We start from the raw sequence: 16877 nt of genomic DNA, 5'->3' as shown, positions 1-16877 counted from the left end.
CAAATATAGTCAACGTAATCACAGTAGCTCCCAACAGAGAAAATCCAAGATAATAAAAGTTCAAATCTAACTTTTCTAGATTCAAGCAAATGGGCTGAACGTTTCCAAATGCATCCCTTCATCTAATAAATCTTCACAACATCGATTGCCAAATATTTTTCAATTCTCAACCGCAGGAGTAAGATTTCCAATTAGATTAAAAGAAATAGTCACAGCAGCCTGCCATCAACCAAGTTATTGGAACTGAATCCCTACTGCAACTATCTTATTTTGTTAATACATGAACATAATTCATATTCATTGTTTTTATGTATTCGTGAATATTGCTATGTATATTGATTATTTACAACTAGGACACCTGTGGAGAATATTTCACCAAAATCTTTCAGTGGAGAAGTAAAGATTAATATCGATATAATTAAAAAACCATTTCCTCGGCTACCCTCCCTTCGCTGTTTTTAAGATGTTAGTAGGACAGACTAGGGTAAAAATGCAATTTGGTAATTTTTTACATGTATGACTATACCATCCTTTAAAAAAATTATAATTAAAAGAAATAGTCACAGTTGCAGCCATATTAATTGCAGGAGGTCAGGTTCCACCCTCTGTTTTGACAAACACGTTTTCAGGGTCATTTGGTAAAAGATGGTATTGCACTGGAATTCATTATGGAAGTCTTCAAGACTTGGCTTGCTGAAAGAGATAGTGCCACACTTTGGGCTACCTTAAGAAAGGCAGGACTGCATACACGAGAGAAGAAATCAGAACAGATCATCAGTCTACCTAGATCAACCAACTTATTACAGGAGACTCGCTGTCACTAATTGCTTTTGATAATTTACAAAAATCAAAACCACTTTTGGAAAAGCGGCTTTATGCTCTGAGGATATTCAGAAGAATGTGTCTCAGTCTCTGAAGTTAATTCCAAAGAGCAGATCCAAAAATGTTTCAGTTTTTAGTAATGCAAACATGAAATTACTGCACTTTATCATGCCCGGAAATAAAATACTAGCGAACTACTTACTTTGATTTCCTTCAGTGAGTAACTAAAAGATTCCTTGTAGTATCGTTTTGATGTCGAGTTCAATAACTTTTCTCACTTTGTGCTCTGACGTTCCCTTATATATATATATGTTCCATATTTAGACTTCATTGAAATAAAATGGTTATCAAATAACGTTGCGAGTAAACATCCTATGCTGCGATACTGGACATCATAAAAGATAAAGAATTTTATCTTGAACCGTGAACAGAAGCAGAGTTAATTTGGTTCAACTTAAAAATATCCTTTGCGCACCCACTGAATCCAAAACGGATGCAATTTATTAATATAAAACACTTCCATTTCAAACTGGATATTATCTGCTTTTTAATATTTGGATTAGTAGATTCATAGAAGATTTCAGTTTTTAACTGGACCAGTAATGATGGCTTCAGTAGATGAGTCTTAACCGAATTACCTACTGGTCTTATTGCATTTAGATCTAGTCTCTGAGAAGACCGTTCTTTGTAACAGTGGCTCGTCCTCTTGGAAAACAGGAGATTCTTTACCAGAAAGTTATGTCGGTGTTGGAATAATCTGATTATCGACGTTATTCTAATAGCAGTCCCTTTCTACCAGTCATAGATATCAAAAATTACATAAAATTTACGCAAATCTGGTCTAAACTTTCAGGTGCTATGCTTCTCAATTGCAATGAAAAACGAATATTTTATATTATAATTATCTAAGAGAATAAACTGATCCACCTATGTGTTATCTCCATAAACTGCATCTGTTCTCTGGTTGGTTTGTCTGTTTCCCGGGATTAAAAAACATTTATTATTCTCACCTGAATGAGAATCTCACCCACCGAAAGTGAGAAAAACGCCCATAAATGTTCGTCCCGTTCTTAACGAGATTCGAACCCAGATCTTTTCCACAAGATATGGGGAGAACGTTGAGTATATCCACGGTGTTACACGGGCGGTACTCACAACTGAGATGTGGATATGGCGTGGGGTGAACGGTGCGGGAGGAGATTGTTTTTGTTATTGAGTTTAAGGAGCATCGGCAACTAAGGCCATGTTGCTCTATAATTTGCGTGTGTTCTGAGGTAGATTTTCTGTTTGCTGAACGAAAAATCAGAGTTTCCGAGAGAAAAAACCATGCTGTCCTCACCCGAAACAAACTAACTCAGCCACGTTGTAAAAGGTGAAAGAGACCCATAAAAATTCCTCCGGTCATCGACGGGATTCGAACTCAGGTCTTTTCCACTAATTGTGGGGAGAACGGCGATCCTACCAACTGTTTTACCCACGGGGGAGCAGGAGGAGGAGGAGGGTGTTTTTAACCACTGTGCTACACACGAGGATATTTACATTTCGGATGGTGTAATTCTTTCCTAAACTGTTACCACGTTGGTGTCAAAGCTAAGTTCGTCTATTTGACTTCATTAACTACTTGATTGAAATAAAAAAACCATATGGTCAGTTTTTTTTTCCAGTAAATACGTTATTAATGCTTATTTCAAGGCCTCTAATATACAGTATTTATAACTTTGAGTAAAAGAGTACTAAAATTGGATATGTTGCCTTTCCGTCTTCCAGCTTACACATCGCAGATTTTGATGATGTTTAAGCCATAGAAATTACTTACAAAAATCACCTGGAGCAGTTTTAAACGAATCTTTCTGGAGGTAATATTCTACCCGAATAAAGTGGCCAGGCAGTCTATTGAAAGTAAATTAAAATTATCTTAATAAAAGTAAAATGTACCACCAGAAGTTCTTTCTAAAGCTTTTCGTTTATTAGGTAATTTGTAAAATACGCCTTTCTGAACTTTATCGGGTTAAGAGAAAATTACATTAACTTCAGATGATCAAGTTCTAGGAGTCTCTAGTTACTGTGGTATTGTTTCTTGGAAAGAGATCCTGGAGTCAGCAGGACGGATCTTCACCTCAGTAGCAGAAAGAGAATAGCGATGTCCTCTCCATGCACTCCAGTTAATTCCATTAGCGTCGGTTGAATGATTTCCTTTCAGGTTAAGTCCATTTAGGTTGGTTGAGCGATGCCACCAGGCACCACTGTATTCTTGAGCACAGCTTTTCTCCCAAGAGTCATTGTCTTTGTCTTTGGTGGTGAACTCTTCTCCGAGTGAAGGAATCACCGGCAAAAACAAAAGCACATTGCGTTAAATATTTCTTGTGAATTAACTAATAAGCAGTTAGTTTGTTCAGATTTTGTTTACTGATACCCCAACAAATGTGATTAACCAGAATCCAGATGTTGGAGAAACAGTGACAGCTTGTAAATTTAGCAAGATTTAGTATAGGTCTTGAAGTATCTTCAATAGACCCTTGATAAAATAACTGGTTCACTTCAGTATCATTAATAGACTCTCGATAAAACAACTAGCTTGATTACATGGATTAAACTAATTTTCTTGATAAATCCGATGAACACTTTCTTTTACATTTATAAAAACGCGATTTATTCTATTGAATAAAAACAAAAGTATCAAACCATTGGGTTTCCTCAACCACATTTCTTACCGGAGGAAGGAACGACTCCGGTTAACCATTATCTCTGGGAACCCTAGTCTATAAGAGAAACAAATTACCATACTAAAATACCAAGAGTCACCTCTTCTCTCTCTCTCTCTCTCTCTCTCTCTCTCTCTCTCTCTCTCTCTCTCTCTCTCTCACATGGACCATTCAACCTGGGATGCAAACACCGCTGGAACAGATTTAAAAGTGTGCAAACAATTTGTCACTGCATACAACAACCACAGATTTCAACCTTCTAAAGTCAACTGCACCTGATGGAACGAAAAGATTGAAGGAGGAGGGAGGTAAACCAAATAATCTGTGGAATAAATATCGTCAGTCAGCTGTGTGTTAAGCACCAAGTAAGGCTAGTTCTAGTGACAGCGTGGGTTCCTCACCATTTCCCATGGCATTCCTCCTTATTTCCATCGGTGTTGAAAAGCGTGAATTATAACCCAACGGACCACATGGCTTGATTCTTGTCCTTCTATCATCCCAATATGTTCCGCTTGGTGTAAGAATGTAACAGTTTTTGCCATAACAAATATCAAGAAATTCAAGAAACATATTGTGGTCGTTATCAAACTTAACCAGAAGGTTGATAACCAGAGTATCCAGATCATGAAGGGTGCAGTTATTTTCTTCAGTCTCAGTCCAAAATTGGTCGTACACTGCAAATCTGAAGTTTCCATCCACGTCTTTAAGATCAAACCTAATGGAATTTTCCCTCTGCTCTGAGACTATATAAATCTTTTCATTACCTATAAAAGGAATATTTTATTAAACTTTTTAATATATTCATGCAAATATTTCATTCGACATTTCTGTAGTTTTTAATTAATTTATAAAAGTAAATGTTCGTGTTTGGAATAGTCATGTGATACCAGTGGTGTCACATGGTTACTCGATTATCCAAGAGACTGCAGTTGAAATGGCAGAAAATCTTTTTTCCGTGTCATGTGCATTTATTTCCTGGTATTATCACTCTCTGAAAAAAGTGAAAAATTCCTCCTTAATGAAGAACATGACGTGTAGTACCAAACCGCAGTACACGTCCATACACTCAGTAATCACTGATGAACAACCACCCCATCCATAATAGACTATGCCACATAGTTCGCAGTATAAATTGCCAAACAGCTTCCTACGCTAGTGCAGTGGTAATTTGCATCTGGTTGTGGAAGTCAAAACACAACCTTCCGACACAACTTTAAAGAATTACGCAAGGTTCATGGTGAGCGAAAGGTGCGGCATGTTGTATGGACTGAACGGCAGGTCATTGAGTGACAATTGACATCGCAATACAATATGGAGAAAGCAAAAACAAAATATCCAAAATGACAATGCGCCACATACTCAGATGTATGGTGCTCCACAGCAGATTATCCAAGAGACACCCTCTCCTCACCATTATCGTCTACGGAGAATTCTGTAGTGTCAGCAAGATGCTGGTTGGACGCTGGAGGACTGGAAAAGTGTGCGGATCGGATATGCCCAAATATCTGGTGCAGCACACCGATGGATGCCTTCCTTTTTTGGGCAAGCAACACGAGTCCATGGATCCATCGTGCATGGTGCCCACTGTCCATGCAAGTGGCAGTGGTTGCTTAATATGGGGCATGTTTTGCACAAGAACTAGAACTTTGGTGCATATGAACCAACATTTCGCTGGTGATGTCTTAGGATACTGAGATTGTATTTGGCAAAAATCTGTCCTTGAACGATCACTACATTCTTCTTTCGCGCAAAATCTACAAATCTATATTATAACAATTAGGCAAGAAACAGACTCGATCCAGAACAAATCACTTCACAAAAAAAAATTCACAGAAATACACGTTCTAATAATTCAATGAGAAAACATCTCCATACTTCAATATGGCTTCTCTAGATGGATAGAATATTTCTCAAATATGCACTCTGGTTATTTAATCCCCCATAAAGTAAACTTTCTGATCAATAATTTATGTTTGAAATGCGCCTGACAAGAATCAAGCTAAATTTAAACAAATTCAAATAAACGGCTTACCTAAACAGAACTCACGATCGAGATCTCCAAATCCATGTTTATATTCTTTCCAACGTTTATAAAAGTAATCATTTTGTTGTCCAAAGTCTTCACTCCTTTGAATTACCTGAAAAATGAAGATGCTTTGTTATTAGGTTTCAGATTATAGTTAAAATGGTTAAATTTACTATTATTTAAATCAGAAATATCAGTTTCATCCATCTGACTCAGTAAAACTTGTTTTGTCTTCTTCTGTTCTTATCATCCATCCTCCTCCATCGGCAGTTGTATCACAGTAAACGTCAATGCTTCCTTTCAACACGCGACTTCTGGGCCATATCTTATAAATGCCACTTGTGTTATGTCCTCCTTCCAGCACTTCAGCACAGTCCACAGGTTTGTAAATTCATCTTGAAAAGCCCACTGTAATAAGGACAAAATAAAATAAAAGATATGTGGTTTCTCCTTTCGTGAATTCTCATTCACGAAAACTGAGGCTCTAAAAAATATAATACAAAATAAAAAGATTATTGTTTTGAAAATATACTCTAACTTCTTGCGATATGCAAACATGGAAAAATAAAATACCGCCTACCTTCGAACAAAACATTTTTTGTCCGAAGACTGGAAGCTGCAGACTGGTAAAGAGATCGAAGCCATGACAGTGATAAATACCTAAAAATACTTGCGGATTATGCAGGCACTCGAAATTCTTGTGCTCAAGCAGGTAGAGACAATGATATCAAGGCCTGCCTGACCGAAAAATACCTTTAGAGACACAGAAGCCTGCTCCAAGCAAAGCTGAACAGAGGGAACAGAAAAAACCCATAAACACCTATAGATTTGGTCATAGATTTGGACTAACACCGAGTTGGAGGGTATCATGAGAAAGATAAGAACAAGAATAATCAAGAGTTGCCAACACCACCCGAAGTCGGTTGTGGAGAGAATGGCTATAGCTCCTAAAAAGGAGGAAGGGGCTTGATAGAGCAACAGAAGAAAGTGATAGCGAACCTGAAGGATTACTTCCAGAAAAAGACAGCGCACTCTACCAGGCCATAAGGAAGATAGACAGCTGCATACCTCACCTAAGCGAGGAAACCCCTCCCACCCAGTCGGAACAAAAGAGGCTAGAAAGGTGGGCAAATTTGACACTCCACGGCAGACATTACAGTGACTTCCATCAAGACCACACAGATAAAATGGCTTCCAACTCATGATTCACGAGCGGCACGAGTGAGACCGGAGGATTCATGCTCGCCATCTATGATTAGATAATTAACACCAGGAAGTATGTAGACATGTAGACATGTATAGTATCTTATGTAGGACGGCACCTGAACGAAAGTTCAACTCCGTCTTTGTACACTGTGATGGTTACAGAAAGCACTGTAACAGGCCAGAAATGTGTGTAACGTTATGTTCGTGCAGTGTATGTGTTGTTGTGTTGTTTAGTTATTTCTGGCCGTTTTGTCACCAGGCAGGCGATCACCTGGAAAGCCTGCCCAGTGTCCGTCTACACCACGGGGAGGTAGGCCACAACTGCGCAAGAACCATGGCCAACCTCAACAGTCACGTACTGAATGTCCAAAGAGGGTTTGGAGCTATTCAAAAGAACCCCGCGCCAGCAAGCCGGCAACAGCGCACGCGCGCACACACACACACACACACACACACACACACACACACACACACACACACACACACACACACACACACACACTCTCCCAGGAGCAGGACAGCAGAAGACGAAGAAATAAGGATGAGAATAGCATAAAGTAAAAAAAAAAAAAAAAGAGAAAAAAAAATAATAAAATTAAAATAAATAATAATAAAAAAAAATAATAATAATAAAATTAAAATAAATAATAATAATAAAAAAAAAAAAAAAAAAAAGTAAAATAAAATCTTTATCCATTTCTTGCCCACATCTGTATGCAGTGCTGCCAAAGTGGCCCACAAAGAGAAAAGGTGTATTGTCAAACAGAAGTAGTAATGTCATTCAATCATGATCGGCAGGAACAAGTTCTAGATATAATTCTGAATTCTGTTAAACTGGAGTGGTGTCAGAAGTCTCTGGTAGATGACGGTATCACTGAGCAGAGGTTTAGTTGAAGAGGGTCTTGATAAAGGATGAGTCAGAGAAGTGCAGCATCTGTCAAAATCTTTGCGTGTTCTTGAAAGCCACAACAATTTTGTATATGACGTCATCAGGACGACGAGGCAGCGCACAGTTGTATTATGATTTATGATGCATTTTCAGTTTCATTTCTTGAATTAACATTGAGGTTGAGAACCTTCCTGGGATTAAAAGCAGCATTGCAGAAGGTTTGAAGGGTCCGGAAATTGTTGAGAGAAATGAGTATCTTCTCACCTCCGGGACACAAGTTTGGTACTGTTGCCTTAAGAGCCGATCTTAGATCCTCGTAAATGGAGCATTCAAAAAGTACGTGAGGAGAGTCTTCCGGTAGCCCACATCGACAGGAGACTGTATTGGAAAGTCTGAATTGATAGAGTTTTGCGTTAAGCGAACCATGCCCAGTTAGTATGTAGGAGGTAAACAGTGAGGGTGAAAACCATTTTCTGGTGGATGATGAGAGTAGTGAATTACGTCGGGAACGAAGTTTTTGGTGATAGCTCCTTTTTCGGTAGAATTCCATCTATTCTGACAGGTGTTCACTAACAAATTCCAGCATCTGGTTCGCTCAGTTTTGGGATCAGTCTGAGGGTTAACAATGATTCCCTGAAATTCCACAGAAATGCCTTTGCGGATGTAAAAGCAAAGCCCTCTAAACACAACATGCAAGTCAAGTGGTATGGTGCCTGCAAGAGTCTGTAAAGCTGGAGTTGATACTGTTCGGCAAACGTGAAGTAGGCTGAGGAGAAAGCAACGTTGAATAGTGGATAACTTGGTTTGTACTGTTTTGAGTGCAGTACGTCTAAACCAAAGGCTGGCAGCGTAGGTTGTAATTGGGATTATGGCAGCATTATAAAATAGATGTAGGGTTTTAGTGTTCAGTCCCCAGTCTTGTCTGGTAATTTGGAGCAGCATCGCGGTAAAACTCTTAACTTTGACAGACAGATGTTGAATATGCTCAGTAAAGGAAAAGCGGTCGTCGATGATCACTCCTAAAAATTTGGTGCTTCGGACAAGTGGAAGTGATTTCTTGTCAAGCTTTACAACTGGTGGTCTGCGATAGTCTAATTTGTGTTTAAAAATAATGATCTTCGATTTTGTTAGGGATAATTTTAATTTGTTCTTAGAGGACCAGGACGATAGTTCAAAGAGTACTTTATTGGCATAGAGTTCTAATTCAGATCTTGAGTTTCCATTCACTAAAATGATAATGTCATCTGCATACGCAAGTTGTTGCACATTTTGAAATTCAGGAGTCATAAGCAGCCAATCATCGAGAACTAGGTTCCAAATCAAGGGACCTAAAATAGATCCTTGGGGGCAACCACGGGAGACAGATCTGTTAATCTTCGTGCTTTTAGTGATGACGGTGACGGTGCGATCAGCAAAATAGTTTCTAACAAGTTTATAAAGGAAGTATAGAAAATACATCGCTATTGGGCCAGGAGTGACAGATGAAACACGTCGACGATGCCACCTGGTCCCTGAAACTATCCAACATCACCGCAGGGTGCAGAATGTTCACCCAGGCAGAGTACACTCGTAGACACGAGCAGGTACCCAGGTTAAAAATACATCAGAAGCTAGCGAGGAAATAACAGTTGATCCAAAATTGTAGCGTATTACAAGTACGAACCCCAGCTGTACTGGAAACTCCAACTCACAAGCTGTACTTGGACTGCGTCATAATAACGGACAAGACACTGCCGCGAAACAAACCGGATATATTTGATTGAAATAGCGGTGCCCAACACTGGCAACTTCCAGAAAACTTATGAGGAAAAGATCAGCAGCAACACAAATCTAAGACAGGAGATCAAAGAAATGCAACATGTGGTATGGTGCCAAAGACCCTACATAAGAGATTAGCAGCCAGAGGTCATAGAGAATACATACAATGAACTACAGAAAGACACAATCCTGAACACCTAAAGGACAATCAGAGGGTTACTCGACCAACACTAATAACAGCTAACCTCACAACTACCCTGTGCACTAGGTAACAGCACCCGTCACGGGGTTGAACCCACATCAGGGAGAAATAATAACACAAGTGTACTTATAATAGTAATAATAATAATCTAAAATGCAACTAATGGAAACATGAAATTACTGAACCTTCAACAAGTCCAGACTCTTAATTAAAGATTTCCAGCAATATCGTTTCGAGTTTCTTGTGACCGACTTCCCTCACTTTATGCCAAGAAGTTTTCTTTCGTATAGCGCATGTATATACTCTATATACATACATATGTTTGTGTATATATCTGTTTTTCATTTTTTAACACTCCCAATTAAGCCTTCAATGTAATTCAATCTATGGATAAACATCCTGCCAGGATGTGGGACAATCCAAATACAAAAAAAGTGTTTATCTTGCACTGAAAACAATCAGAGTGTTAAGTTCCTTGAACATAAAATGTGTGGCTTAAGTTTAATTTCACTAGTGGTTAAAAGTTTGTCAGCAGTATAATTTGGGCAACACTCTGTTAATTTAAATTCCGTAATATATTGTAAGTTTGGCTTTGTAGAGTAATGTATATACACTGCCCTACCATTAATATCAGGACACTTGCCTTTAGACAAAAAAAAATAGCTTTTATTGTGTCATTTAATATTTTCGCCTTTGCTTTTATTATGGCCTTCAAACTTCACAGCTTACTCGCAACCAGCTTTTTATAAATATCAGGTGATATGTTCCTCCACTGGGCCTGTACGCAGCCACCAGTTCGGCCTTGTTCTTTGGGTGATCTCGACGTGCCCGTACCCGACGATCCAATACATCCCAAAGATGCTCGATAGGGTTCAGTGCTCTGGGGAATGGACCATGATCTGCCACGCTGGTCCAGTGCTGGTTGGCAGATGGACTGTATTTAGCAGTCAGGGGCTTGAACCCCGGTCGACTCAAAGAGTTTGTGCTACTGCAGTCCCGCTCCTGACCACTCGTCTAATGGACTACTCCATCAATAATTCTGTGTGGTGGGAAACAGCGCGCTGATGCAAGCAACCAATGGAGACTGTTAAAACCTGTGCAGGGTAACAGAAATGATACAATCAGTCAAATAAGAACCCAATAAAAGAGTGATAACCCCACAGGTAGTTCAGACGAGGATCAGCATCCCTGTGGCACACGTTCGATACGTTATTAGATGAACGCCCTGAAGAATCCAGGCTAAAGCGAGACCTACTTGCGATTAATATTTCATTTTAAATAGTTATAGGAATCATAAAAGTTATTAAAACCCATGATACACTAAACATTGTAGATTGTGGATAGCCAAGAAGATATGTCTGTAACATTGTCAGGGGGCTTTTTTCAGTCTTTACTAAATTGTGTCTTTTAAGCTAACGTTTGAGGTATTATTTTCTTTAAACGCGCAAAAGAAAACTCTTTATGATACTCTTGTTTCACTGTGTTGTTTATTTTATTTATTAAATTTATTAATTCTATTAATAAATTGTATATAACTTAATTTTTTTTGTTTTAATACTTAATTAAATATAAAATTTGTTCAAAATGTAAATTTAAAAACAACAACCAATTTAAGATTTATCTGTAAAATTCATTTTATGTAGTATTTAAAATTTCATTAAAATAATTTTTATTTCCTTCATAAGTGTGAAATATTGAACTTTATTGGAATAAGAGAAAATAACCTTAATTTCAAGTAAATGCATCTGAGAAGAAGCACTGGTTATTGTGGTACTATTTCTTCTCGAGAAATCCTAAAATCCGCAGGACGGATCTTTATCTCAACAGCCGCAAGAGAATAATGATGTCCTTGCCATGTACTCCAGTCAATTCCATTGGCAAAGCTCGTGTGATTTCCTTTCAAATTAAGTCCATTGAGGTTGGACGCGTGGCAATTGGTGTACCACCAAGCACCACTGTATACTTGAGCACAGTTCTTGTCCCAAGAGTCGTTGTCCCTGTCTTTGGTGGTGAATTTGGCTCCATTGTGTCCAGTGAAGGAATCACCTACAAAAATAAAAGCATACTGTTCTAAATAATTATAGGTTATGATGTCCCATTACATATTGCTGCTCTGCGTAAGGTTATGTTTACTATTTTTCCTTCAAAAATTGTGTCTCAAAGCACGGTCGTTACAATATATAATACATTTCCTATTATTATATATCTTCTAAAGATGTATTTGCTTAAACATTAATATAACAAAATTTTTAAATAAGTGTTAGCAAAAGATGGAAAACACATGTCTTGCTATTGAACTTACCAGCGTTTCCGGTGAATTCGCGAACATGCAGTGTATAATAATTTTCTTCCTCATCAATCGAAAATTGGTCATACAAGGCAAATCTGGAGTTATCATCCATGTCTTTAAGTTCAAACCTAACAGAGTTCACTCTTTGCTCTGATATTGCATGGATATTATCGTTACCTTTAAAAAGAATATTTTATTAATCTATTTATATCTTAAATTGAAGAAAAAGGAATTTTTACATCTTTTATAAAATGAAACTTTAAAGAAATCACAAAATAAACAGACGCTTCATGCATTTTGTGCAATGTTAATTCAAAAGTTTCATATGATTGATCCAAATATGATTGATCCAAATATGGACTGCAATTGAAATGTGCAATGATGTCTTGTAGAACGCTTCGTTGCTTACCCTCTCTGTTATTTAAATGAATATAAAAACTAACTTAAATTAATTCCCTACATCCGGAGAAAAACTCATTGATCAAATGCACCCAGAATCAATGGTTTATGAGTTCAAAACCCGACTCCAAAATACATCCAATCACCAACCAACGTCTTCTAGCGAAAGAAGACATTAGGTCCATAAATAAAAACGAATACGAAAATGATATTATTTTTTTTTAATTTCTGAAGCTGACGTGGCTTTTAGACAATGGCTTTGATCACAGGATCTTTCTCTGGGTGTAGACAATTAATTTAAGTTAGTTTTTATAATCATTTAAATAATGAATAGTGTCAGCAACGAAGTGTTCTACAAGGCGTTATTTATGTAATTCATCTCATTCCTTTGTATAGCGTAGAACGTGTGGAGTCTTGTTTTTCTGATATTTATTAATTATTTATTTAGTGTAGATGGTTCCAGCAAACCAGTCTTGTATTCCTGTGCAGATACCGATCTTAGTAAGGACAATCGGAATAGTGGTGTCCAGGGAAGGAAAGCATTGAACATTACAACAGTGGCAGAATGTAATCAACATATTACACAGTCCCGGAATCAGATCGATTCCCCTGAGAATAATTAATACCAAAAAAAGCAAAAAACATAATAAATAAAATAAATAAATTAAACCGAAAATGATGTGGTACAGAAATTATATTGAATAGCATGAAATTATACGAAGGAAGTTTAATGGCTTTAGACCGCGCTCACCGGTTTTCATCAATGAAATCATGAATCTGTTCAGGTATTAGCAACAATCCTGATTTACTTGAAATGTGACTGTTCTTTGAAGAGGAGTCGTTGAATTAGGATGACAACCTTCGGTGTCTAAAAGCACGGTCATTACAATAGTAATTTGAGACGAATAAATAGAAAACCTGCTTTTGCCAATCCCTCCAACGTGTTATCAATGTCATTCAAGTCCATGGGCATTATGCTCAGTATTATAATGTATTTCCACTACACATTGGAAGATTGTGTATATATACTATACAATATTTGATGAAATCGTCAGATGCTTAAGAAATAACTCATTCCATCCACGTTATCATAAACATATTGAACACGACAACGTCTTCAACTTCTATCAAATTTCATAACCAGAAGCTCAACATATGTCAAAGATCGAAACATTGTATTTGACGAGAACGTCCCCTTTAAAACCACTACATGCTTTCACAGAGAAATTCCAGAAAATTCGGGAGATCATCATCTGGGAGGACACGGTCTCTGTCCAGAATAAAACACTTGATAAAAGACTCATAGGTAGCACAGTTTGTAGAATCGCAGTCCTCCCACACCCGATGGAAAAGGCTTGAGTTCGAGTCCCGTCGATGACGTGAGGAATTTTTATGGATATTTTTACAACGTGGTTGAGTTCGTTTCAGGCAAGGATAGCATGGTTTTTCTCCCGGAAACAGGTTTTTCGTCCAGCAAGACAGAAAATCGACCACAGAACACATGCAATTTACAGACAGTATCCACAGAACAACATTGCCAAAAAACATAACAGACACGCTTATTCCCGAAGGCCAATCTTAAAAATCCTTCGGTGAAAGCAATGCTTTCTTAATGAAATCTGTCAACCTTCAACAAGGAATTGTCCACAATTCCTTCAACATCTCTGTTCCAAATTTCATCATATTAGTATCCAAAGAATTTCAGATACTGAAAGCACATATTTATACATGCTTAATGCCAAACAGAAACAGTATAATTACAAAAATCAATTCGTGCTACGTTAAATAAATAAATGACTTTGGAATTAAAATTTAATTTAAATCAAATCTATTTTAATGAAATTTTTTATATCAAAAAGTTAAGTCCAGTTTTAATGCAGTCCTAGAAGAGAGTTAGGCACCTTTCAGGATTTGGCTATAAAGCATCATTATCTTCGATCACAGAATGGTATACGGCGACATGACTGCAGGAACCAACATAGATAGAAACATATTCAAGTCTACTGCTTACCTAACCAGAACTCACGATCAAGATCTCCAAAACCAATTTTGTATTCTTCCCAACCTTTGAAAAAGTAATCATTTGGTCGTCCAAAGTCTCCTCTCCTTTGAATTACCTGCAAAACAAAGAACGTTTGTTTGAAATAATAGTTACTTTTATTAGAAACGCTAATTGCATTCATCTGAAGCTATCACCGTGTTTGCAAACTACTTGTTTCTCTTTTACCAGTTTACAAACAATGGTAATTGGATCTCTATATTTAAATATAATGGATGTCACGTAGCATCGGGGAGTTGTTGAGAAGGCCTCCAAGGTTCTTTCTAAAATACCAATGTGTATTTTTAGTTTTGCAATGTGTTTTATAATGTTTATTTGTAGTTTTAAAAAAATTAAATATGCTTCTACAAAATATAAGGCCCTCTTCGGTAGCCCCATTGGTTGGTTCTCCCTCCACTGGGTGTAAAATACCTGAATTCAAGTCCCGTCAATGACGTGAGGAATTTTTAAGAGCCATTTGTTTCACAACGCGGCTGAGTTAGTCGGTCTCAACGAGGTTACCGTGGTTTTTTATCCCGGAAACTCGGTTTGTTTTTTTCGTCCAGCAAACAGAAAATTGGCCACAAAACAAATACACTTTACAGACTCTATACACTAAGTAACATGGCCTTAGTCGCTGATGCTCCTAAAACCCTACTACTACTACAAAATAGCAGCATTCTTTCATATTCTTTTGATTCGATAAATTTTAAATTCATTCATAGACGGCAAAGAGTTAAAAGTTTCCAGAACACCGTTCATATTGTTAATGGGTGGAATAGTATTAAGTCTGAAATCGTCAATATTTACTGTAGGTAGCATAAAAAGAGAGTTCCACTTACTGTCCATCCTCCTCCGTCAGTAGACATATCACAGTAGACGTCAATACTATCCCTAATTACACGATTTCTGGGCCATATCTTATAGATGCCACTGGTGTTATAACCTCCTTCCAGTACTTCGGCACAATCCATTGGTTTGTAGATACATCGAGTAGAGCCTACTGCAATGAGAATAAAATTATATGAAAATATTTAGCTATGTTGAAAAAGGGTATAATTCTTCTAGCATGGATGTACAACGAACTTGTACTTTTAGAAAGACTGTTTATTGTGCTGAAAGTATTCTAGCTGTGTGGGTAATCTGACCAAAATATGCAAATTGTGGACGGACATTTGTGTATGGAATTGAGAACTGTCTTCACATTTCTGAAATCCGGAAAATTCCAAGGTTAATTCCACTGTTCTGGACCAAATTGGCATTGCCTATCAGGTCCCGAGGGGTAACGCCAATTTGATCTAGAACAATTTATCGTAAAAGGGATTTCATAGGTCTGGCTGTACTAACTACGAACCCATCAACGAACTGGTAGTAATCGATAGCGCTGGATTCTTGAAAGCTTCTCCAATATAAGATCTTTGAATGTAATTGCGTCCACAATTTACACACTTGATTAAAGTCGAAAAAGTACAGTATATTTGAACTTAACATGAAACTGAGTTATAAAGGAAATACTTAATGTCATCTGAGGCTCTATCCGCTTTGCTATGTACTCTCCAAACTAAGATTATTTATTCTGATCTGTATTGTCTTTCAGCCAGAGCAGCTAAAGAAGAATCAATGTATTCTGTCTATAAATTGCATGTATCTCAGCACTGCGGTAAATTCAGGCCTGACTCGAAGTCCAAGTTCCTGTTCATCCCAAAGGCGTTCAGTGACTTTAAGTGAAGCTAACCTTAACGACACCGAGATAAAGGTTGGATATTTTGGCCCATCAGGAATCTCGACCTTAATCTCGTTGATCTCCACTAATGGAGATCGTCGGATCTACAGGATTTACTAGCCTGAATAATCCTCAATAAATGTCTCATTTCTGGGGCTTTAAGTATCGAAGAAAATTAATTAATTTATATAAAAGACAAAAATGGTCCTTTTAAAAAATCGCTGATATCTCTTGCGATGTACAAACAAGAAAATGTAAAACACGTCTTACCTTCGGACAAAACATCTTTCAGTAAAGCAAATCCTTCATCGAATTTTTCTTTTGTGCGAATGACGTTGCAATTTAAGTCATCTGATGATTTACTCATTAAGAAAAGCGTAGCAATGAGGAACAGTACTTGCTGTAACACCATCTGAAATATCACACAAAAGTACTCATCTAAAATGGGTTAAGTGACCATTTATCTTTCATATCTATCTATAACAATGACATAGTAGCTAGCAAGAAAAATCTTTTAAAATAAAAATACTCAGAATTACGAACAATCCTTGACAAAACTTATACAAAAATCGCTCTTCAGTTATAGGGAAAATATCTCCAAACATCAATAAAAGGGAGTGGGAAATGCAATGTTATTGTGTAGGACCCTACCCTGCCATAGATATCGGGACACCTGCATGTCTACAAACGATTTCTTTGATGAGTTTTACTTTTCACATCGTCCATTCTGAACTTTAACTCAAGGGACTGAAGTATAGGCAACCATTCCACTGCAGGATGGAAGCCTCCTCAACAATTCACGTTGAGGGAAATGGACCATAA

The 16877-nt window shown here is 37.5% G+C and overlaps 1 protein-coding gene across 1 annotated transcript; it reads right to left on the bottom strand.

Annotated features, from left to right (window-relative positions):
- Window positions 1-3878: 3878 nt before the first annotated feature.
- LOC150082725 (techylectin-5A-like) lies at window positions 3879-16355 on the bottom strand. The gene is made up of 7 exons (XM_090378256.1): window positions 16326-16355; window positions 15175-15335; window positions 14306-14411; window positions 11908-12072; window positions 11380-11651; window positions 5557-5662; window positions 3879-4288 (listed from the first exon to the last, which is right to left on the bottom strand). Exons 2-7 carry the CDS (start codon window positions 15304-15306, stop codon window positions 3879-3881), a joined length of 1191 nt encoding a protein of 396 aa, XP_090234382.1. The 5' UTR covers window positions 15307-15335; window positions 16326-16355.
- Window positions 16356-16877: the final 522 nt, after the last annotated feature.

The sequence above is a fragment of the Mastigoproctus giganteus genome, chromosome 7 (assembly GCF_048544385.1).
Source record: "Mastigoproctus giganteus isolate SK-2022 chromosome 7, ASM4854438v1, whole genome shotgun sequence".
Lineage (NCBI taxonomy): Eukaryota > Metazoa > Arthropoda > Arachnida > Uropygi > Thelyphonidae > Mastigoproctus > Mastigoproctus giganteus.
Note: the sequence above shows the minus strand (reverse complement) of the source record. Positions and strands in the feature narration are given on the sequence as shown.

Coding starts and splice junctions, on each gene's coding strand:
- LOC150082725 (XM_090378256.1), bottom strand. CDS start 15,306: ATGGATTGTGCCGAAGTACTGGAAGGAGGTTATAACACCAGTGGCATC. Junction 14,412..15,174: donor CTGACGGAGGAGGATGGACA/GTAAGTGGAACT, acceptor TTTGTTTTGCAG/GTAATTCAAAGGAGAGGAGA. Junction 5,663..11,379: donor GGATTTCTCGAGAAGAAATA/GTACCACAATAA, acceptor TTCATTTTTCAG/GTAATTCAAAGGAGTGAAGA.